This window comes from Aythya marila (assembly GCF_965140915.1).
Source record: "Aythya marila genome assembly, chromosome: 3".
NCBI lineage: Eukaryota > Metazoa > Chordata > Aves > Anseriformes > Anatidae > Aythya > Aythya marila.
This window is the reverse complement of record NC_139044.1, coordinates 94,431,719-94,455,879: the sequence shown is the minus strand read 5'-3', so window position 1 is coordinate 94,455,879 and position 24,161 is coordinate 94,431,719. Positions and strand designations below refer to the sequence as shown.

General features: G+C 37.0%; 1 protein-coding gene across 6 annotated transcripts in view; it reads left to right on the top strand.

Moving 5' to 3' along the window:
- Window positions 1-24,161, top strand: part of MLIP (muscular LMNA interacting protein) — a 121,947-nt gene that overhangs the window by 27,723 nt on the left and 70,063 nt on the right. For 5 of the 6 annotated variants that reach the window (XM_082758036.1, XM_082758033.1, XM_082758034.1 and 2 more), the window contains exon 2: window positions 22,622-22,780. Coding sequence is in view for 4 of the 6 variants with exons in the window: in XM_082758033.1 (XP_082614159.1) it covers window positions 22,622-22,780 (159 nt within the window). In the remaining 2 variants the exon portion in view is untranslated. Of the gene's footprint in view, window positions 1-1,956; window positions 2,009-22,621; window positions 22,781-24,161 lie in introns of all 6 variants that reach the window. The other variant, XM_082758035.1, reaches the window with a different exon arrangement.

The following is a 24,161-nucleotide window of genomic DNA, read 5'->3' as shown; positions in this document are numbered from 1 at the left end:
TCTGAATATGGAGTGGCTTTAACAGAAGAGGGAAGGAGTGCTGCATCTTGCTAGAATGGCCTCCTGCCTAGTTGTTGGGGAATACATATTATATAAATATAATACATCAGGGTATATATTATATATACTGGGAGGTAAATACAGACTTTTAGAAAGCTTCTTCTAAAATGAAAAACTAACAAAGAATCCAACTGCCCTTATTACACACCTGTCTTAATGTTTAGTACTATAACCATCTCTGTATTGTCAGCCTCATCACTCATGAAATATAAAGAGTAGATGAGAATTGCAAATGCTTATTAAGTCAAATGAGTTATAATTAGCTTGTGGAAGATATTCTTTGTATGCTAAATAAGATTTAGAAAGGAATTTAGAAATGGAGTATAAGCTAAAGAATAAAATTGTAAGATAAATAATAATCCTTACAATAGATTCATGAACATTTGAGGTAGGAAATACCTTTTTGAGTCTTACCTACTTTCCTGTGTTTCTGAAAACTTGATCTCTAAAATCTGGGCTTAAAACAGTTTAACAAAGAACTTGCATTACTGTCCTAGGAGATTACTTCATAGAGTGATAAATGCTACAGCGAAATGATTCCTGATGCCTAGCTGAAATATTTTCCTGCTCTGTTTTGTTTCCCTGCCTCTGTGGTGTGGACCACTGAAACCATAATGAGATGTAAGGAGTGATGCCAGTTCACAGTGACTGAAGAAGCATCCACAGTCCCTTAATCCTGCCTGAGATGAGTCTTCCCTCTTTCATTAATTCCTCTTCAGATACTTCAGATTATTTTTTATGCCTTCCTCAAGCCATAAGAATCATTCTGTCTAAATGCACAATTTTAGATCAGTATAACTTTGCCCCATCATCATTTTAATGTTTTCTCCTAATAAAAGTGGTGTCAGATTTATTTTTTTGCTTACTACTTCTAATATATCTAGACAGTTTTCAAGAAAAAGGAAGGGACTAGCAGCGTTTTATAGTCTCCTGAATTGCTGTTCTGTAGCAGGGTATTCTACAGGAATTGTGATAAAGTTTATATAGTGCATAGTGATAAAGTATATATAGTGTATACACGTGTATAGGGCTATATCTTACCACAAAACATAGGAAGATAAATCTGAAGTTCATTACTAGCTGCTTGCTCTCTGAACATAGACCTTCATCAGATATTCCCAGTGATTTGTACTAATGAACAAAGGTTTTCAGGTTTGTTTTCCTTTTGTAATTTATCTATCCTAAAGGAGTTAATATTATGGTGATTTGGTGGCTGAAAGATGTTTGCTGCTTTCCTTCTGTATCATGTTTCATTATAGTTTAGGAATTGCCTAGGAATCATGTGGCCTGAGTCAGAGAATACAATATCATTGACATTCCTCTTCCTCAGTGTCAAGTGTCGTTGGTCAGTTTTGAGGCTACTTGGTTTAATTTAAAGTTTTGTTTTATTAAGGTACTTTTTCAATGACCAACTGTGTTTTGTGGAAATGTTTTTAGAGAATTAGGATTCATCAAGGTGCAGTAATATGCATATATATTTAACATTAACACATGTAAACATGAAATTAATTCTGTTTGGAGATAATGGGTAGATAGATCCTTGAGAATGTTTCCTTTATATCATTGGTATTCTGTGTCATGAGGTATGAGCTTGGCTGTCTGTCATCAAAATCTTAACTTTCACAGCATGCAGGGAAATGTAATTGGTTTTGCGGTCTTGTATACAGTAAGCTCAAGGGCTCTCAGTGTATTTTATTGCAGTTGCAGTTGACTGATGGAGATTAACTTTATGCTAATCAGTGTAAATGTAAAACTTGGTGGTACTTAGTAAAGAATAGTGATGCAATTTGTTGATAAAAATAAGTGATTTTTTTTTTTTCATGGTTAAGCAGCCATATTGGAATCTGAAAAATGAATACATTACTTCTGACAACTTCTAATACTTACTTGTTCCAGCCACCACAAGACATGCTGCTTCTGGTTTTGGAAGACATGGAGAAAATATCTTGTAAGCTGACTCCATGTAAACTCTTTAAAACATCAATTTCTTGAGGTACTGATATTCTTAACACCTTATCAGTGATTCTTCAAATATTTTAGCACCTGTTTGTAAGCTTTGCTCAGGTGAGCATTCCTTACTTAAGGAAATGGGTATACATGTCAAAGCAAAACAAAACTAACAGTTGTTTTCTGGAGACTCATGTAAAGAGCCAGATATAATGTGTATTGTACAATCAGATCCAAATGCAGCACTGTAATAATGTCTAGCTCTGTTTGCAGTGTACTCCTCTGCCTCTTGATTTGGGAGGATCCTTCTCAGTGTTTGACTATGTTCCCATTAGAAAATACCACTATATTAATTTCATAGCTAAAGGAAAATTAGTATGCAAGTAGAGAAAAATCCTATGATAAAACACAACCCAAGTCCACCCTGTGTTTTATTTTCTCATGAAAGAGAACAGGAACAGTAGATTTCTATTTGGCCTTGCCTGAACAATTTCACTGAATTACTTTGGCCAAAATCAGAATACAAGTTCTTTCTTCACTGAAATCAACAGCAAAAATCACAGAAGTACCTGTGGTCCCAGCATTTCCATCCCACCTCTCCCAAACTCAATCATTCACCAATTTCAGCAGATACATTGTTACGTCAGCACCCTTCCATCCTAATGACGCAAAAACATGGAGGTTTGTGACCATGATGTGAGCATCTGTTACCACTACTGTTAACACTACAGGCAATGTTTGTTGGAACTCATTTAAATACAGATGAGGAACACAGGAGTACTTCCAAGTTAGAGATTTAGGGACTGTCTTTCCTGAAGATGACACTTAAAATCCATTGGCACTCATATGAGTTCTTTAAGTGATATTTCTATTTTCATTTTATGAAGGCTTTTGCAGCTGAAAAACAGTAGTTAGGCTAGACTGATGGTACTAAAGGCCTTTTTGGGTATCTCCTTTTGATAATGAAAGATGAAACAGTCTTTAACTCATAAAAACTTCCCTGGCAGCAAATCTGTAATATTATTTCAAGGTCTTGTATAAATAATCAAATATTTCTATTACATTGCCATTACCATATTGATAGGTGCTATATGTGGTGTTGTAAAGCTGAGATTTTTTTTAGTATAAAAATAATTTGAAAGTCCAACTTCAATCATTGCCAGTCTTTTATGATATCTACATGTATGTTTGGAGGAACCTTAGCTTCCTTGTAATGCTTGAAGGTTTATTATTTATTTGTCACCTTCTTAACTTAGATAGCTTCAGTATATCAACATTCTATAGCAAACCACATTGATTAGTGTTTTTTAAAACAATTTGACATAAGTTAAGATGCATTTGGCAGAGAGATTTGGGTAGCATATGCAGTGCATTATCACTATACATTTTAGCTGTTGACAGTGACAGAAGTAAACTGACATTAATGCATGCTTGATAAGTGATACTGTTATTACCAGTGTCACTTTTATCATCAACTGCTCAAAACATTGACCTGTGATTCTTGATGTGATGTTATTCATAAATTTGGTATGCGTTAACATATATATCACATTGAATTCTTCATGACATTTTCCTTGACAGTAATATGATTATTGCATGTTGCTATTGCATATTGCTTCAGTTCACTTGTTAGTATTGCCCTTAACATCTCCTTCAGAAGGCAATAATCTTTCTTCCTTTTTTAATCTATCATAGACATACTCAGCATTTATTGGTTTGGATATGAAATGCCTCAAAGGTAAAATTTTCTTAGGAGATACTGTCATACAATTAATTTCATTGCCGATTGAAGATGTTGCAATCAGATTCAATATCATTTTTCCTCTTTCAAGGAGTACAAACCCATTTGGAATGTTTCCATCAGAATTAAATATCTGGGAAGTATTTTTATTTTTGTTGAAACTGGATTTTTGGTATTACTTATGTAATGGCTGATGCATCCTTACAATGTGCTGACCAAATGATTACTATTTAAAGTTGGTTAGGAGATGCTAACTTCCAGGAGTGAAATCTGTTATCAAAATAGTAGGCAGATTTAATAGAGATGTTTTGGAGAAAACACTCTGCAAACTGTATGACACCGCAAAGTACAGGAGTTTGGAGTGAATGTGACTGACATGGACTCTGAATGGATAGTGAGACTCTGGCTGTCAGGATTTCATTTGTTGCACAAATCCGTGATGACTTACCACTATAAGTCTCACTGAAATTTATTTTGCCATCGATTTTTAACTTAACTTCAACATGTGGCTACTACTGAAGTATGAAGTAAGAGAGGGATTTTCTCAGGAGCAGAAATGATCAAGGGCAAGAGACTTGAAAAGATTTTCTGTGAGATCTGAGATTTGGCTACTAGGATTTGTGAGTCATTTGGGGATGGAAATGCAAGGGGTCACTTGGGTCCATCTGCAGCAGTCACCCAGGAATTTTATCACCCCAAAGCCATGATAGGGAGCTGCCTGAGGGAGCCATCAGGAAAAGCCAGCTTCAGAAAAGAGCCTAAATCCTGATGGCCCTTAAGATCAGTAAGTGTATGATGCAGGGCTGTGGGGAAGCAGGTTGCCTTGTTTAGCATTCTCAGCTGTGACTCTTTCCAAATTTAGGCCTCCAAACTAGATATCAGTTTCCTACAAGAATGAGCCCATAAAGACTGCTATGCTGGATCAGCCAGAGTCCTGTCTTGTCCAGTCTTGTGTCTCAGTCAGTGCCTGAGAGCTGATGCCTAGAGAACAGGATGAGAGTATGGAAAACGCTGTGAATTGAACTCAGATCTCTTAATTTGCAGAAGAATTACAATACTTTATAACCATGGGCACAGAGTATGCAAGGGAGTTCCTTCTAATGAAAGTCTTTCATGTCATTTAAATAATTCAATACACACTGGGCTGGAGTGAATATGCTATCTATTGCTATCTATTGTCCAGGACACATGTTCAGAATTTAGGATACGCAGTTTCTAGTCCTGCTCCAGTTATGAACTCACACGTTACGTAAAGCAGGATCAGTGTGACAGAGTAAACTCTATCATTCACCCTCAAATGGCACATAAGGGAATGCTTAAGGGAATTCATATGGCAAGCAAGGAAGTCCATTAGCCAAACAGAAAGAAGGACGTGGCTTGATGGTGCAAGTGACAGATTGTCATGGAGGCTGCACAGAAACATGCTGAGAACCCCGGGATGTGGCAGAAAGCCCAGGCTGTGCTTGGTCTATAACTACTTCAGCTTAAGCATCCCACCTCTTTATATAGTTCTTTTAGTGCAGGTCTGAAAACAAGTCTTTTAATCTTCCAGGAGACTTTATCTAGAAGACCATTTTTTTTTTTTTTTCAAGAGGAAGAAACCTCCTTCATTCACTGTCCTGGTATTCACTACTAATACAAAGATTAGCAGACATCGGCTGGAATCCACAGGTTGCAGGTTCAAACCAAAATGGTTCCTCTTTGCAGAACATGTTGGTGTACTGGGAACTTTGTACCATGAGGCTCTGTAGATGCTAAAACCCTACAGAGGCTTACAAATGATGAGGCATGTGCCTGGAAGAAAAATCCACCCATGACTACAATCTGGGCAGATGCCACCTGTAATTGAGATGGTTCCAGAACCACACACACACAAAAGAGGTTTGTGACAAGAATCATAAGAAATTCCAGGACACATAAGAGGAACTTAGTGATAGTTTCCTGTCCTCTAGGCGAGGATCTAACCACCTGTTGACTGGTATAAAAACTTGCACATGGTCTTACTTCTCTCAGGCTCATACCTTTAGGAATGTTGCTTTGTGGTAGTCCCATGTGTGCAGAGCTTGAGAAATCCACTGTCTACCTGTGATTACACTCCTGTCTGAGGGCAAAGATGCAGGCATCTCGTGCACAGCAATTTGTAGAGAGAGAATTTACCTGTTTACACAATTAGGTGATGGATGTAAACAGAGGATCACAGTAGTTCCTGCGTTTGTGGACCTAAATAACCCTTTTTATTCCCATGTCTTGCTGACTTAGCTGCTTCTGAAGTGCCCTAAATATTATGTATTTACATTGATTTTTTGTAGAATTTCTATTTGTAAAATGAATCCACCTGTACTACTGAATTCCTGTTAAATTTGGTTTAGTTGTTATTTCACCATTGTTTGTTTGTTTCTACATGTTCTTATCATAGGCCTATTATTATTATTATTATTATTATTATTATTATTATGTTCTTGAATGATTCAATTTTCCTCAGAATTCTCTGCTTCTAATGATTCTATTAGGTTATCCTTTATTCTGAGAAGAATTTAGTTGAATGTTTGAAAATCTTTTACATTGATGGCAAGAACTACCAGCAAACTGGCATTTGGTGCATTTGATGGCTTTTTCATGTACCCTCTTTTGTTGTCACATAAGTAAATTACTTTCATTGTTCTCTCCTGAAATGCTTGGATTACCTTTGGATACTCTCCTGAAATGTTGAATTTTTTTTTTTTTTTTTTTTAATTTTAGATTTATTATTTTTTTTCCATAATACATAGTTATTTTATTGTGGAAAAAATAATGTCTGTGCATTAAACCAGCACAGATTAGGTTCCCATAAAATCTGTGTTTGATAACTTGGCTTGTAGATATGGTACTGGTACTGGTTATGCATGAGCTCAATCTGAATAGAAAAGCAAGCAAGCAAACAACCATTAAGCCTTTCCAGAGGGTTTGTCTCACCCATCAGTCACTATGAGGAGTACAGAGTAAAAATATTCCTAGCCAGAATACACTTTCTATGGCACATTTGTATACTAGTTGTTTTAAAATGAAGACAACAATGACAACAAAAAAATCTGAATACATCAGAAGTGATAAAGAAGTGATTAGGAAAGAATTTGATGTTGACTAAGAGATCTTGCAAAGAGTCTTTCATGTTTCAGGCTTGCTTAGGCAGATATGAAAGGTCACAAGATTGCAAGTATTCAATTAATACATTCAAATACGTTATCTCTTTTTAGTAGGGGTGCATTCTCACACCACACAGGGAAGAAGTAAAGGTAAAACCCCATTTTCTTCACTTTTTTTTTTTTTTTTTTTTTTGGCAACTGCAGATGCCCAGCAGCTCATTGGTTTACTATCAGTACCTCAGCTGAAAGATAATGACTTTTTAAAATAGACTCGCAATCACGTGAACACGCTCTGATAAGCAGAGTTTGGATGAGAAAAACAACTTCTGAAGTGTGCACTTAGGTAGCTATGAGGGTTGAAACAAGCTGATCATTTAGAATTTGATCTTTTGATGTGAACAGGCATATTTCTTGTGGCACTGTGCCCTTAACTAGTCTTATGAAATTTAGAATATTTTTCAAGTAGGCAGGTGCAAAGATATCACAGCACAACGTATTTTTGCTTTTGCGTGATCTCAGAAACTTTACAAAAATCAACTAAAGATTTAATTTTTTCCTAGGTAATCATAAAAACTCTACAATTTCATGTGAGCAAAATCTAATTTGCTTTAATGGGACAAGTACACAGTCTGCTGACATAGCTGTTTGCAAAAGCAGTTCCCAAATTCCTGACACTTTACCTCCACCCACATAGCATTCTCCCATCTTTTATTTTACATACACACGCACACAAACACTCTTTCTACAGAAAGCATGTCAAAAGCCTCTTCATCCTGAGTGCTCTGATGAATGTTTGAGGTTCTAGTGGAAGTGTAATGAATAGGAAATAGCTATGTTCTATGTAGCAGACAAGGAACTCTGAAGCAGGCATGATTTTGTTCTTTGTTCCAGAAATCCTCAGTGTAAGCACTTTTGCTGTTGACCAGAACTGCTATGGGCCAGTGCAGCCTTAAATCTTTTGTTGACATATCACTAGTAAGAAGCCAAAGAAAAACACCTAGCAATTACTTCAATCTATCTGTGACCATGTGCTTTCCTGAGATGCTTGGATTTGCAAGAAGGAGAGAAGCCCATGACAACCCTCTTCACTCAGAGGGTGGTGAGGCACTGACACATGTTGCCCAGAGAAGCTGTGGATGCCCCATCTCTGGAGATGTTCAAGACCAGGTTGGATGGGGCCCTGGGCAACCTGACCTAGTAGGTGGCATTCCTATGGCAGGGGGTTGGAACTATGTGATCTTTGGGGTCCCTTACAATCCAGGCCATTCTGTGATTCTGTGATGATGAACCCCACAGTACAGACACCTCACCTGCAGTCTTCTGACTTGTTTGTGAACTTCAGGTGGTGCTGTGGGTCACTACTGCCTCTGATAGAAGGCAGGTGCCGATGAGCGTTGCAGAGCAAAAGGTGTTCTCGCAAATCTACCTGAAGTTCTGTGGTTGTCCATTGAATGTACATCCTCCACCCAAGTCCTCAGCTTCAGGATTTTTGTGCTGATTGTTTTCCCTGACCCTGGAAGGTCATATCACCACCATTACATTCAATGAGTAGGTGTGACGTTTCTGGCTAGGAGAAAACTTTTTCTGAAGGAAAGTTTCAACTTTTGGCAGTTTGTTCTGTGATGCTAATTGAGGATGACATCTTTCAAAGTTTGTGCTGAAAATTGTGTCTAAGAAAGAGAAAGCCGAAAATAGTTAATTAGCTGATAGGTGGGGCTTTCATTAGCACTGTAGGAAACTTGGAGTATGTTTCCATCTTGGTCTTCAAAGAGAGACATATTCAAAACTATTCTGTCCATCCTTCTCACTGTTTCCACTAGTCAGTCCCTCCTGGATTCAAGGAACCTTCCAGATTAAAAGTGACTAAAACCAAATATGTTCTGTTAAAGGATTTTGTTCAAGCAAACTGACTTATGCAGAAGAAAATACTTAAATTAAAAATTCCTGGTCCACTTCAGAACTGCAAGGGAGATGAGATTTCCTATGTATAATGGCAATACAGAGTCAGCTGAGGCAATACTACATGCAACAAGCACAGTGTTTGGCTTCTTCTACTGAAATTAAGGCAACATTTTAAATGAATGAAATGTTACCAGCTACCAGTATATCTGGTAATTTCCTACAAGGATCTTTTCTGGGAAGCAGAGAAAAAATACCTCTTGTACCTCTTGGTACAAGAGGGCTTTTAAGCCACTTCCAAAAATAACTTGTTTCATTTCCTTAACTTTCCAACTTTTTTCTCACTGCCAACTTCTGGCTAGTTAACACAGAAGACCTAATAGTCAAGGCAGATGCAAAATCAGAGAGTGGAGCTGTAGGACATGTACCACATGAAGTAACTGCCTTTTTGATAGACTGCATTTGTCACATAATATATTTCCTTTAAAAGTTAGAGAAAGGGCATTTCAGAGAAGAGGACTGATCCTGCAGGCACGTGTGCTTTGTGTTTTTCCTGGAGTGGCTGAGCTCTTCCACTGAGCTGCAGCCTCTGCTGCAATCAAAATGTTAACTGGGTAATATTTGAAAGATTGAGCTTCTAATCACTTTTTTTTTTTCTTTTTTTTTTTTTTTTTTTTCCCCTCCCTTGATGAACCAGAAGGAAAATGAAAAGACAGAATTTGACAGAAATAGTACACTGACAACCTTTTCTTAAATACACACACACACACACATATATATATATAAGAAATATATATGTAGAAGATAACCTGAAGCTTTAGTAAAAAGCATGCATAACTACAGTTACATTGCATTGCAGTGGGACTTACAGTGCTAAGGTTTTTAAACTTTATTTTTTTTTGGTTTGAACCTGGATATGTTTCTATATTTGTAAACCTCTGAAACTGCTCACGAAGCATTGATTATGAAGCTTTTAGATTGCACATTGCTTTGTGCATACAGATGTGAAAACATTGTTTAAAAATGTTTGTGATTTCTTAATATTATTCACAGGAGTTATGTAGTCTCTGGGATAAAGTATGCTAGCAAGTTATTTGCTGAAATGTAAGAAGGAGAGTTTTATTAAGTCCAAATCTGTTTATGATCTGTAAATCTTCCAACTTGTCCAAACATTGGGTGAGAAAGTAATACATGAGCTATAGGGTCTTTCTTGTAGAATTTAAATGAAGAATCTGTATTTGATGGCTCATTTAAGGATCTCTGTTAGTAGAAGTTGAAACTTTAAATAATATCTCAAAACAACAAATGGATAACTGAAACACTTCAAGTTTTTTAACTTTTAAATTAACTTCCTCATTTATATAATTTGAATTGCCATATTCATTTCCCTCTGAAATGCAGTTTTCAGGACATGGAGGAAAAATAGAAAGCAATCTCTGTTGGTAACAAACTGTGCATATATAATGTTATTTTCCAGTACATTTGAAGTTGACTCTAACTTGAAGTTGAGTCTGTGGTATTGAATCAAACTCTTGTGAGCATGCTGATAAATGTTACTTCTCTATTACTAATAATGACAGAAATAACATTTAGTTGTCATCCAAGATATATTTATGTCCTTTTCAAAGCTAAGACCTCATCGAGAAATCACATCAATTTCCGCTCAGTTCCTAGGTAAAATTTTACTTATTTCAAGTAACTCTCGGCAAAGAACTGTCCAAAGTGATAAAAATAAAAATCAGCATGCCATCTGAAGCCTTGCAGGACTTTCTTCAATCCAGGCATCTTAGAATATAGCAGTAAGCAAGAAATGTTCTCCTTGGATTTGCTGGCTCTGCCCTTAGGAGACTGCAGAGTCACCCATCTGAGACAAAAGGAAGAGAGATCTTTTTCAGATGCTACAATAGAATGTAAAACTTACAATTTGAAGCATGGGGCATGTGTCTTTACTTTTAGCCTAATCAAAAACATAATACAAGATAAACGTGACTTAACAACACTTAAAAAATATCAAAATGCTAAACTGCCGGACAAGAGGAGAAAGAAAACATCCCATGTCATTTATGTTAATTATGTCTGCTAATGGTAACAACTTGAAGGCAACTACTTTTCCCTGGTGATGAAGGTAGTTTAAGGATCTGTGTGGAACATCTCAGGACTGCTGCCAGAATCAGCCTTGGTAGTACTAAGTTTATTTTCAAGTATTATAGAAAACATGGATTTTTATATGCTTTAAGGTAATTGAAATGTTAAATCTCCCAAAATGCAGTTTTGGCTATAAACTAACTCAATTGCTTCTTTAATCTAAAGCTATGATTATTATATTCATATCTTCCTTTGATTGCTTAGAGTGAAGGTGCAACATGAAGTAAAAATGAGTATGAACAAATCTGTTGAATCTACACCCTGTCACTATATGAAAAACAGTTTTATATTACATCACCACATCTATTCTTATGCTACATGTTTCTGAAGAAAACATTGCTGGGATGTAAAAGCCAATGTACAGACTTATTTTCATTAAAATTAAATCACCTCCCCCTTTTATAATGCAATGACCTTTTTGATTAGTTCATAGTGTCTATAGAGACATTCTTATTTATATGTTTTCATTTGAAAATATAAAGTATATTTTGGAAGATAACATTGACAAAGTTTTGCTCAAATCTGGGAGATTCTCTGGCATCAGTAGCATACTTTCAAGCCCAAAACCTGGATACACTGTTTTCTCACTTCTCTCAAGGTCTGCTTCAGACGTTGCAAACTCTACAGGTGATAACTTAAAGGTAGTTTGCAAACTGAAAATATAAAAGACAGTGTCTGAGAAGCGAAGCTGATTTATAAAGACAAACAGAGGAAGGAAAATGTCATTGGTCAGGTGTGTTGGCCAGATGTGTTAATAAATGCTGTAATAGAAGATGAGTTAGTTGACACTGGCATAGTGTCAAGATGAGTTAGTTGACATAAGGCCAAGAGCATAAAGCTAGACAGAAGAAAAACCTGATTATGAGAGTAAACGGCATCATTTATCTCTCTGTTCTGGCAGCAATATGAATTGCAAGGCAAAATCAGAACTTTACTTTGGGTAAAGATAGCAATCTGCATGGGATCATCCTAGCTGTGAAGGGCTTCTTGGCTGGACTCATAGAGGAACCTTGATAGATGCCATATTTCATCCCTGAGCAAGAAAATCAAACAAGCAAAAGTTCTTCTAAGTTAAGGCTAACACATGTTAATTAGGCATATTTTCATCACCAGAAGTAGTCAAATAGTGTAAGGTGGATGTAACATATTTGCAAACACTTGGTGAAGACTGAAGTTGTGGTTAGCCATGGATTTCTAGAACATTTTAGAGCCTACAAGGTTGCGGGCAGTTGATCAGGGCTGCCCAAGAAGCCTGAGGCAGAGCAGAGCATAGAAATCAGTTTGCAACCTGCCTGGGTTTGTTAGCTAAATAAATTATGTTTGTTCTTGGTACAAAATGTACAGTCTGCTGTAGAGAATCTACATTCTTTTTCCTACACTCTAAAATATCTGAGGAATGGTGCATGACTATTCAGCTGAATGATTATGCCAATGTACAAAACTCAAAATATTTTTTCTTAGTGAAACAAAGTCAAGTTTGTAAAATGACAACCCTTCACACAAGCTCTTTTGTTGGAAAAAAAAATCAAAATAAACTGACTTAATTGGAACAAGTGTAGCTATTCTTCCAAATAGATAAAGTCAGATGAAAATGACCCTGGCACAGCTAAACACGCAGTATTCTTGACATCTGGGAAAGCTGATGTTAAATGTTTAAAGACAGCTGCTTTTTAATGATTAGCACTGAGAAGAAAACAAAATCCTAAGTATACCATCCTCTTCTGTGAACGTGTGGAAGAAGCAAGCATCTGTTCAGCTTTACCTTCGTACATGTTTGTAGCTGAGAGCCTGAATAATCACGCTTTGTAGCCAGCATTCTTCTGGGCCCACACAGGCCTACTCAGAAAATAGCTAGTTAAAAGGACCTCTGAAAATCGCTACTGAGAAGAGGAAAATATGAGCTCTTCAGTTTTGTCACATGCATTTCTTCACTGCTTTTTGAAGTTCCTTTTTTATTTTTCTCCAAGCTGTGTTATGGACAGCAGACTGGGGAAGGAGACAGTCAAATTACCAGCCCAGTGAGTTTTATTAGCGAAGGACAGGTAAGAATGCTTGTAGATAGGCTCATGGTGATTGTGATTGTTTGATAAATTATTTGCACAGGTGACTGAGAGTGTGGTGTGGCTTCTGACATAAAGCCTGTTGCTGATTATACATGATGAAATTATCAATTTTTTAATGATCAAAATACCAACTGCCTCCACCTATGATTGGTTAAAAATTTAAAAAGAAAATTTAGTGTCTGAAGGTCCAAAACAGGCTTTGTATCCTTATTTTACCATCAGAGATAACACCTCTGTTTGATTCCTTATGGAAAGGAGCTGAGGCATTCAGGCTAACTGGTATTATAAGGCTTTCGCTGCTGCCTCCTGGAATGGCAGCAGGTGAACCAGAATTCCTCAGTCTGGTCATATGAGAGTGGGTAAAGACTAAGGTTTTAATTTACACTTTATGAAGTCTGTGAAACCATCACTTTTTAAACTTATTATTACTATAATTGAATTTTAATTTCTATTTATTTTTAACTATTTTTCTGGCTGATCAAAAACCTGACAAATCCAGGTGCTGGATGGCCTTATGGATCTGGAAAATCATATTTAAGAGTATGTCATGATCAACCACTGAGAAAACTTTACAATGTTAAAGCCATACTATTCTCTGTCATTGATATGTGTGCATGCCAGATGCATTTCTTTTGAAAATTTAAGCTCTATAGCTCTACATGTTTCCTTATACACTTTGGAACCCTGCTCCAAAAATGTAACACCTTAGCAAAAGGAATGCCTAGACACAAGATATCATGGTTTGGGAAGGGATCTATTGAAAATGTCATGCTTCAGAGATTTAAAATAAATGAAAATGAAAGTTTAGTAATAAGGGCAGAGTCTGAACACAGGAGACAACTTGATAGAATCTGTGTTGCCAAGAGCAAATCGCATCAACCTTTTCTTTTCCCCTGTCAGATCAATTATCTTTAAATGATAAGTTAGCTTCCAATTAAACCCAACTTGGTCAAAACGTTTTAACCCTCAAAAAACCCTTACACCTTGCAGATTTCAAAAATTAAAAAAAAAATAATTAAACAAATCTGAAAAAGCTATCCAAAAATTAGACATAATTCTACCATTGTTTAGCTAATAGAAGTAACAGAGAGGGAAAAGAGAGGAAAAGGAAACTTTTGGTGAAGAAAAGCTCCAGATGGAGCATTTGGGGGTGGCAGACAATGACAGGAGCTATTAATCTCAGGCAGAGAGAAGAGGCATATCCAAGTCACCCAGAGACAGGTGGTCAAAGTTGGATGATAAGGGTGTTTAGGCTCTGAAGTATTATGGATAGAACAGTAACGAGACTGTTGGTGCTGTTGTGTATGCTGAAATACTGCTAAAGTGGTCTTGCTAAAAGAGATTGGCAGAGAAGCATGGAGAGACCCGTCATCCAACACATCCTCATCAGAGTCCAGGAGGGATTTCACACACAGCTTCTAACTTGGAGCCATTTAAAGGACACCTGCAAAACTTAGCTGTTAAATAGGGTTGTAACAGTCCTTCTTCAGCTGTGTCTAAACAAAGCAGGAAAGCAGTTCTTCAAAAGTGAGCAGAAACATTACAAAGGTGGAAAATGCTCAATCTTACCTGTTGTGTCCAAATTACTACCAAGCCTCAAGGGTAGGGTTGAAGACCAGATACCAGACCTGGTACAGCTTATGCAAACTCGAGAAATATACATAGTGCTGCAAGAGTCTGTAGGTAATCTAATTGAAGCATGAGCTGTCTAATCATACAGTTATTATGTTGTTAATTCCCTTTTCCTTGACAGGGGGGCAGTTCGGAGGAGGCATTTACCACAAGCAATGTTTATCAGAATACATTTTATTACTCCAGTTATTACCGTCAATAGAAGGAGGTTGGTAATGTAATAGTAATTAATAAGAATCGTGAGGCTGTTTTTATTAATAGCAGGTGGCTGTTCACACGGCACCTTTACCTGCTCAGCTGTGTCTCTGGTACACTTGCACGCTCATTCAAGGCTATCCAGCTGGAGATGTAGCTGCGAGGGCAACCTTTTGTGCAGGTGTAGAAGGTTGTTCTATGCCCTTGGCTTCTAGGTGAGGTCATGAAGTTACTCCAGGGGACCTTTGTTTCTTCTTTTGTGTGTATAACCCCCCAGTCTTTGTCCACATAGCATTCCATGGCCTGCTGGGGTGAGGTCAAAATTACCCAACTTGTTCACTGTTGATGTGACAAGTGTGTGCTGGTGGCCTTCGGCAGGCTGGACTGACTCTTGGTATTCTGAATGCATCAGTTCTTGTTCATTCAACAGGACCACTAATCCTCTGAGGCTGTCATTTTGGGAGGGACTTTCATGCAATAACTTTTGTACCTACCATCTCTTCAACCTACTGCACCTCCCCCCCCCCCCCCCCCCCCATCAGACTGTTTACACAAATGAACACAAATTCACATGTGCACAGGGCTTTTATGTCAATTACTGATCCAGTTACAGTGATATCCACAGTTAAAGTTCAAGTGTTCTAATTAGTGGAGGTCATTACTAATAATGATATGACATAATTAAAACCCACATACACTAACTTTCTCCTTTTATAGTTTATTTTTTTTTTTTTCTCTCTATGTGTTATGACAAACAGTGGGGATTTCTAGTTGTTTGCAGGGAGGTGCATGATGTTAATGGTGGAGTTTACTTCCTCTGTGCATTTAATCCACTTTGATTTATTTTTATATGTTTGCTAACGTACATGTTATGTGTTTATTTTGTCATTTATCTTTCTTCACTGGCCAGCAAATGCTGTTATATCCAAACTTTACTGTATGTGCTATGTTTATATATATATATAAAGCTGGATACTGCTTCTTTGTTTCCTTTGTTACCCTTAATATCAGTACACAAGACCGCATTCCTGTAGTGAGCAATAACTTATTATTAATGGTTTATACTTGTAGCCCTCGGGCCCCTATCCTGTACTTGTGCTTTCAAGGCTTCTGCTATTATCTTGTGCTTGTATTTTTGGAAGGTTCTGTTAAAATCCCCTGTTTTTCTTCAACAGCCTTCAAGCTATGGTTTCTGATAACATAACACCTGTTTTATTAACACACATATTCTGTTCATGGAGTCACCGAATAGTTCACTGTACAAAGATAATGGTCCATTAGAAGACACAGGATCCACACAGACACTGATGTGATACTGGGCAGCACCTGCTATCAAAATGTATTGCTTCCAATGACATCTCTGGTGTTTTACTGAAGTCGTGCTGCAACATCTCTTTGTAAGGAAAACTGCTAAGGTGCTTGTTGGTGGTGGCAGCACCAGATGGGCTCCTCTGGGCTTGGTCCTCCCATGGTAGTGATGGCAGGATGGACAGGGTCCAGCAGTGTGGTGGGGAAACTTCACCATGTGTAGGTGAGGTTCAGTGCTGGCTGGAATCTCTCCAGCCCCCATCTGCTCAGACACCTCTAGGAATTGAAGCGCAGGTGGCTGATGCATGCTACTGTAAAACTGAAGTCCCTTGTTAACATCATCCACCAAGACTGATCTCTCAGCTCTCACAGATATAAGGAGGGATTTGGATCTATTCCCAAAGCTTGACTTGAAAATGACACCTGCTTTTAGAAACAACTTTTGGGAGAAGAAAATAAGGACAATTATGTCATACACATTAGTGAGACTGTGTCCAAAGACTTCTGTGAGGATGACAGCAGCACTCTGGGACTCAACAGATTCCTAGGACAGCAGAAATTGCAAGAAACTTTTATAACAGCAAATACCATCAGTTCAGGCTAACTTTAAATTTCTTACTGAATAATTGAGGTGAGAACTTCAATTTTTGTGACGTTATTCACAGAAAGACTGAAAAAGTGAGTTCTGTTGTGCCTCACTGCTGCTATACTAATGTGACTAAGCAGGCTGCAGACTTTTTGTTGGGAAGGAGAAGTATCATGGCATTGTACAAGCACATAAGAGTATCAGTGTGTGTGAATGTCTCTGTGTGTGGATACTAGTATGGATACTCTTCACAAAAAGTCATACACCCTAAGAACTTGTAAGAATCTTTGTTCAGGTGCAGGTATTTTTGTGTCTCTAGAGGCACTGGACTTGGTCTGAAGCCTCCCATTTCTAAGTGTGTCTTCTGACTGCTAAGGTTTTTGATAACCAGTGCACGTACATGCCAGACAGCACCAGGTTTTTACAATTTTCTTTTGCAATCAGCTTTTAAACTTTTTCATTCTACTTTTGTCAGTCCCTGAATGCCTTCTATGCAAGACCAGATGGCAAGTCTAGCCATACTATAAAAACCTGTGCAAAAATCAGAGAGACAACATTTCTGGGTCATTTCTGATTGATCTATACAATGAAATGAATGCAGGACAGACAGAAGGGAACAGTGGTAATATGCTGAAACGGTAGCTGTGTGCAGTCTGGTGTGGGACTGCCTACCTGGAGCTTTCTGTATAGATGAGGGACTAGAGCATCTTGGGGTGCTACAACAGAGGTGTTTTTAGCTTGGAAGATGTTGCTTCCTAGCTGTTTTAGGAGACTGGCACAAGTAAGGGCTTTAAGGATGTCAGTGGTACATAAAATATGACTTGGAGATGCAGGTTGCCTTGAGGTCCAATGTCACCATTTAATCAAACCGCATTTAATTACATTAATTAAATGTAACAGGCAAGTTATATTACTCCCCTTTTGCAACAGAGGAAATTAAAGGTTATCTTTACTTACTTTTCACTTTGCTCAGCTGTATCTGTGTAGACCAGTATGAAAGAGTAATTACAGTTGTATAAATTCTGCCAGGCTGAAAAGCTAATTAAAATTATTACTGAAAAGAAACATTTCAGCTGAATGAACTCTTGCATTGTGAATAATAAATGACAATTTTATACTATTAGTCATTTGCTCTTTCTAGTGTTTTTCATGCATTAATTTTCAAAAGATATTCATCTGCATGTGAGTTTTAGTGTGTGCTGCTATACTGAGGGAAGCTAAGTGTTTTGTTGAAGGTGATACAATAAGTACATATATAGCAGAGCTAGGAAATGGTGTGGGGAACTTCTTGGACCACAGCTGTCGATGGGAATTTTGGCACAAACTTCATCGGGGCTGAAATTTCACCCCAGACTTCTGGAATGGCTTTAGCTTTTCCCCTGAAGTTTCACAGATACGAAGCTGGTGTTCAGATGATCATCTGCTGCTGTTTGTAAAAGGTTTCAGATAAACTGGAGCTCATATTACACAATAATCAGCTAATCTGTACTGGGCAACTGATAGATACAGTAAATTAGGATAGGGAAATCTGCTGAAGATTCTTACATGTCATTAAGTGATTCATTTATACCAGATTAGCCTTGTTCTCAGTCTACAGGACAGGACAATATCTGTTCTGTGGTCTGACTTTAGTCTGAACATAGAAAAAAAGTCTAAGAACAGTTTACACAAGACAGACGTTTTTGGATGGCCCATCTCCAGGTTGGGCTCACTGCTTTAGCTGTGCCTTGTGTGTGAAAGCTATATTTAGCAGGAATTTGGGGCATGTGAATTTGTGCTCTGACCAAAGCAGGACATCAGTCAACGTATTTCTATGTCATGTTGCACACATTTAGTTTTTTTTTTTTCCCCTATTATTTATGACTATATTTTCTTTTCTGTCCTTTAAATAAATAAGCCACCTCAAAAGGAAGTAAGGAAGTACTTGATATTTCAACAGTGAGGTTTTCTCAAGGTATCATTTTATTAGTGAAATGACTTGTATTAACAAATCAGTGGAAGAAGCAGTAATGTGAACCAACATATTCAATTTCACTTTAGCAATCTGTATTCCAGAAGGAAATCCTGGCAAGCAATCACTGACAATGGGACCTCAATTTAAATTACAAAATAGGCAGTGTACTGAATGCATATAGAGTATGAGAGAGAATAAATAGAAGTGTTCATTTGTCTTCATAAGGTACCCAAGACAATAAATATGTGCTCTCCAAGTAAGGACTGTAGATGCTGTGGTAATAAAAGCAATAATTAATATAATTTAATTTTCTACCCTGGGTCAGCTGTAAATTGATGGTATTAATTAAATGACAAACCTGTTGACAACGGCAAACTGATGACATAGGAAGTCGTGGAAATCATTTAAAATAAGTTTCTCCTTTTAAAACTATTCAACAACATATTATGCAGCTGTCTATAGCCCCCTAATGGATATTTAAAAGTTAGCTGTATTAAACTCTCTAATTTATATTCTTCAAAGAACTAAGTAACATAAAAGCATACACTTAAAGCCAAGCAATTATGACATTGTGCATAAAGTTGATTACATAATATAAACCAGAATTCATTAGTATTAAATTGAATGCACATTGCAGATGCCACCATAACTATATTGATTCAAGTGAATTAGAGCAGCAGGGAATATATGGCATTGAATTATTTCTGCTGTTATTATTGGGTCTGAAGAAAGGACGACAGTCTACAAGATTTCATAGATTTTTTTTTTATTTAGAAGATTTCATAAATATATATATATTTAATTTTATTTCTCTATTATTTACCTCTGCATGTCAGAATAGCTACCAATAGATGCAGTTAAATATTGAAGGTCCATTGTGTTCATTTCCTTTAGTTCTTCTAGGATAGAGACATCAGCAAGAGAGATACAGTAAATTAAATGAGTATATTAAGTATATGAAAAAAGTGTAAAATTCTTTCTCTACCTGAGGAAAAAAAAGTCAAAAGTAGCATGTAAAGGTTCCTTTTGCATCACATTTTCCAATTTTTACTTTTTCCTTCCTTTTTTTTTGGAAGAAATAGAAGAAATAATTGAAAACTAAAGGCCACAGTGCTAAAAGCTAAACATTTAAAAATAAAAAAGGGAGAAACTTTCTCTCTCTCTCTCTCTCTCTCTCTCTCTCTCTCATTTGTAGCATTACCAGTTAAAAAGTATTAAAATTTTGAAATGTAAAAGTATTTTAACTTATTTTTTTGAAATCAGAAACATTAAAACAATCACTTAAAACATATTTTTAAACAAGATTTTTTCTCTTTTGTTTTCCCTTTTGGAAATATCTGTGTTTTCTAATGAGTATTGTGATATTTGCTCATTGCCTAGGTTTCTGTGATGCAACCTAGATTGCATGACCAGTTTTACCTGCTAGGAGTTCCTGTTTTCCACTCTCTATAAGTGAATTTAAAGGGAGTGCATTTCTGCACATTGCCACACAGTATCTGGCAACATAAAACTTTTCCAAAATACAGTAATTCTACTTGTTGGTTTAGTTTTCTAAACTCCATAAGAAATAGAATATACTAAGGGAATGTAAATACTGTCATGACACCTTTCAGCTGAAAAAATGTTCTAGCTTGCACATCTTTATATATGTTTTTCAACCTTAGTTTTAGCTTTCAACCCATTTTGATGATGAGTTCTATGATGTGTTTAGGCCAAATACAATAAGGTTTTCTTCATGTATCCTTTAATTTTTCCACCAAAGCAATAAAACTGGAAGTGCAGGATGAGACATGGTATAGAATTAGGGTCTGGGAATTCTGGAAATGTGCTCACAATATATCGTCGTTACTATGTAACAGTTAGGGTCTTTGTAACTTGGTTTTTCCTTCACATTTCCTCATTACAAATACAGAGATACAGTACTTGGAATTTGGCAATGCTAAAAAATTTGAATGTAATTTTCTGTAGTTCTGTTTGTGTGGTGCTAGCTATTTGCACACTTTTTTCTTTCTCTCTTCTTTTCTCTTTTATAAAGAATATTTGTTGCTCACACGAGTGCTCATAGATACAAAACAGTTGATGTCAAGTATCAAGTAAGAGCACAACAAGAAGACAAGGTAGAGAAAGGAAAATTTTGTAAAGATGGCTGAGGTAGAGTCATTAGCAGCATTTCCTGACTAGAGATGGAAGATGAAAGCACAGCCATATATCTGGTGTAAAGCAAAGGCCATCTCCAGCTAATTTCAGTGGAGATTTAGGTGCTCTGCAAGACCATAATGGGTAGTGTCAGCTGTAGGGTGACACTCATGCTAATATGATATGTGCTCCTGCATGGGTACAGGTAAACCTGCCTCTTGAAAAGCACCTTTGGGTGGTTGGATGTGTCCCTTTGCTGTGCTGCAGGGACTGGCTTTTGCTAGTTAATGTGTACGTGCTTGAATACTCGTATACTCTGTTGTATTAGGAGTAAGGACAAGGCATTTAATGTGCCAGCTATTCCTATTTAAATATTGTGCTGCTGGTTTATGAAGAGCAGTGGTCAGGCTTGCATACCATAGCTGCTGAGAGAAAGACAGAGCCATGTTATTTCTCTCTCGTGTAAAATACCACAGCTCTTGGTGTCATGGGGCATTTAGCAGTCACCCTTCTGCTACTGATTCAGGCACTCCTGTGCTTGGCCACTTGGATGGAAAAGGAGGAAGTGGAGGGAAGGAAAGTAGATGGCTCAGTCCCTGAGCCCTTGAAGCACACACCTCTAACTGGTGCAAGTCTGCAATGTAATGGAACTTACTGGCATGAGTTTGTGAATACAAAAGCCAATTTCAGAACTGATGTAGCTGCCATTTACTCAGATTTTTTCACTTTCTAGGATCAAAATACCTTATTCTTTCCAAATTAGAGGTGGACACATGGAAATTCATTCTGGATGTGGCTCAGAGAACTGGGTTCTTCTCCTAAATTGTAGAGACAACAGCAAATGGTATAAATAACCTGCCTCTGGTTTACACAAGTCCTCCAGGAGACAGCTGTCAGTGGAAGTAACTAATATTTACTAATTTAATAAAAAAAAAGAAATATGTGTCTATCATTTTTAATGTCCCAGCCATAAGACTGAGTCATATGAATGTATTCATAATTCCAATGCATAATTGCTATTTACTTATAGATGCAAATTGCAAAGAAGCATAATGAGAACCATAGCTCTCCAATTTGCTTCTCTTTAAACAAACAAGCCAAAAAAAAAAAAAATGTTAAAGCAATAGTCCTGTTTTTCTGCATGATTCATTATAGTTCAAGGCTCTGCATATTAGGGTTCCTTGAAAAAGCAATTAACTTCTATAGGCTTTGAACCAGAAGTTAAAACAAAACATACACAAACACAAAGCTATAAATTCCAGTTGGTGTATGTGGTTAAATGGCCCAAAGAAAATGGGGGTGAAATGCTTTCCTTGAAGCAAAATCCTTCCTAGGTGTTACTCAGAATTGGCTGTATTTGTATTAAGAAATGTAAACATGTTTTAGTTTCTTCTAGCAGAGGTTTTCAAATTTATTATAAATTATTAAGCAAATACTCTAGGAGTTATATGATGCCCAGATACAGAATATAATTACTTTGTCATTCTACTAATGTGGAGTTGAACTAAGCAACCTTGAAATGAATTGAATATGTTTTTCTTTTTTTGTATGGAAAGTGGACAGAATAATGAATTATTGAACAATTCTTCTCCTGTCTTCTGTGCTACACAATGAGTACATTGATTGGTATAATTAAAGCAGATTTTTTTTTCTGTGAAAAAAGACCTTAAATGCATTGACTTGATATAAAACCTATTGACCAGTATAGTTAATAATAGACCTGTAAGTTATGTAGATGAAGTATTTCATGTAAGTGCTATAAGTTATTTCAGTTTAGACCAAAGTAACCTGGACAAACTGACAAAAATGTTGAACTAATTATGTGTTTTGCAGGTCACTTCTCAAGAATCTGAAACCAAACCATTGACCTTCACATTTGTGCCATCCATTGGCCGACTTCCAACTCATTTTGAGGTTGTAGATGTCTCTAAGTTCCTTGTGACTATTCCAGAAGAGCCAAAAGATCTCAGCAATCAAGAAATTATAAACAAGGTAGAGTTTTTGTTTTGTTTTGTTTTGTTTTGTTTTGTTTTCCATTCTTTTGAAGATTATGGAAATTTTTGTCCTGAGCATCCCTGAACTAAAGTTCTTTCCATTGAACTATGCCTTGGCTTGTGCTTGGTTTTATTTACCAACTCTACCAGAGATGCAGAGTTATTGTGCAAGAGCCTATTTTGCTGTGAGCAGAACTTACTTCGTAAGAAAATCTTTTACCATTTTGATACTCTCCTCTGTCCATCATGCAAAACTGTATTCTTGGAAGAGGAGTGAAGATTCCTTCCTGATCTTCATGAGAGCAAGGGCAGTGTGTGAGGAGTGTTATCACATGGAAATCCACCAAGAGTTGGTCACTAGATCCTGCTTTCAGCAAATGCCAGTGCTGCGGTTTCCAGCTAAGGTGCCAATCCCTTTCATAGCTGTGTACTAATGCATCAGACATAGAGCAAACATGCTTTCTTGGTTTTGAAAGCTTGTCCTCATGATTTTATGCAACAGTGAAACCAACAGCACAACATTTCTGGTTCTCCTGCCACAGTGTTTGTTATTCCTTTGCCACTTCACAACACCTACAGCCTCTTATTTTATTCCATGCTATTTGAAAGGAAACTGGAACCCTCAAGTTAATTTGAATGCTTTGTGGTGATTTTGCTCTTGTGTAACAGCTCCTTCCCTGAGACATCAGTGGAGCTGCATTTCTTGGTGCTTTTCCACATAGCAAACTTTTCACAAGGGTTCATACTCCTCTGACCTGACCATATGCCAGCATTTTCAGAAGCCTCTGTGACTGAAAAAGGGTCAGGTCTGGGCAGAGAATGGGTGTATTTGAAGACACATGCACTGAAATATTGTCCTCAAGATGTTTAACTCATTAGATATATTTCCAACCATTCAGTATTGGTTTTGCTATAAGTAGTACCCTGGGAAACGCAGAATTGAGTACTGCTGACATCTGTCACCCTGTGTTTTAATATGCTGCTAGGCAGAGACAAATGATGCAGTACTGAGACCTTCATAGCATTGGACACTCTCTTTTCTGAAACACCTAGAATCTGGACAAAGTTTGAAAAAACACACAAAACCATCAACCAACCAACCACAAAATCCTCAAAACCAACCAAACAAAAAACCACTAAGGGCCTGAGTTTTAAGGTATCTCCCTGTATGTTCCAATGTATTTCTTTTTAAAGAACTGAGCTCCAGGGACTCCTGGAGCTGTCAGTGGAAATTTGTTGTTACTACTTTCCTCAAGCAGGATGCAAATTTGAGCCCCATCTACAGGTTTTCTCTTGCAGTACACAATATTTTTATTCTCTCACTTGATTCCTTATTTAAGACAAACATATTTTACTATGGCATTTTTAATATTGTTGAT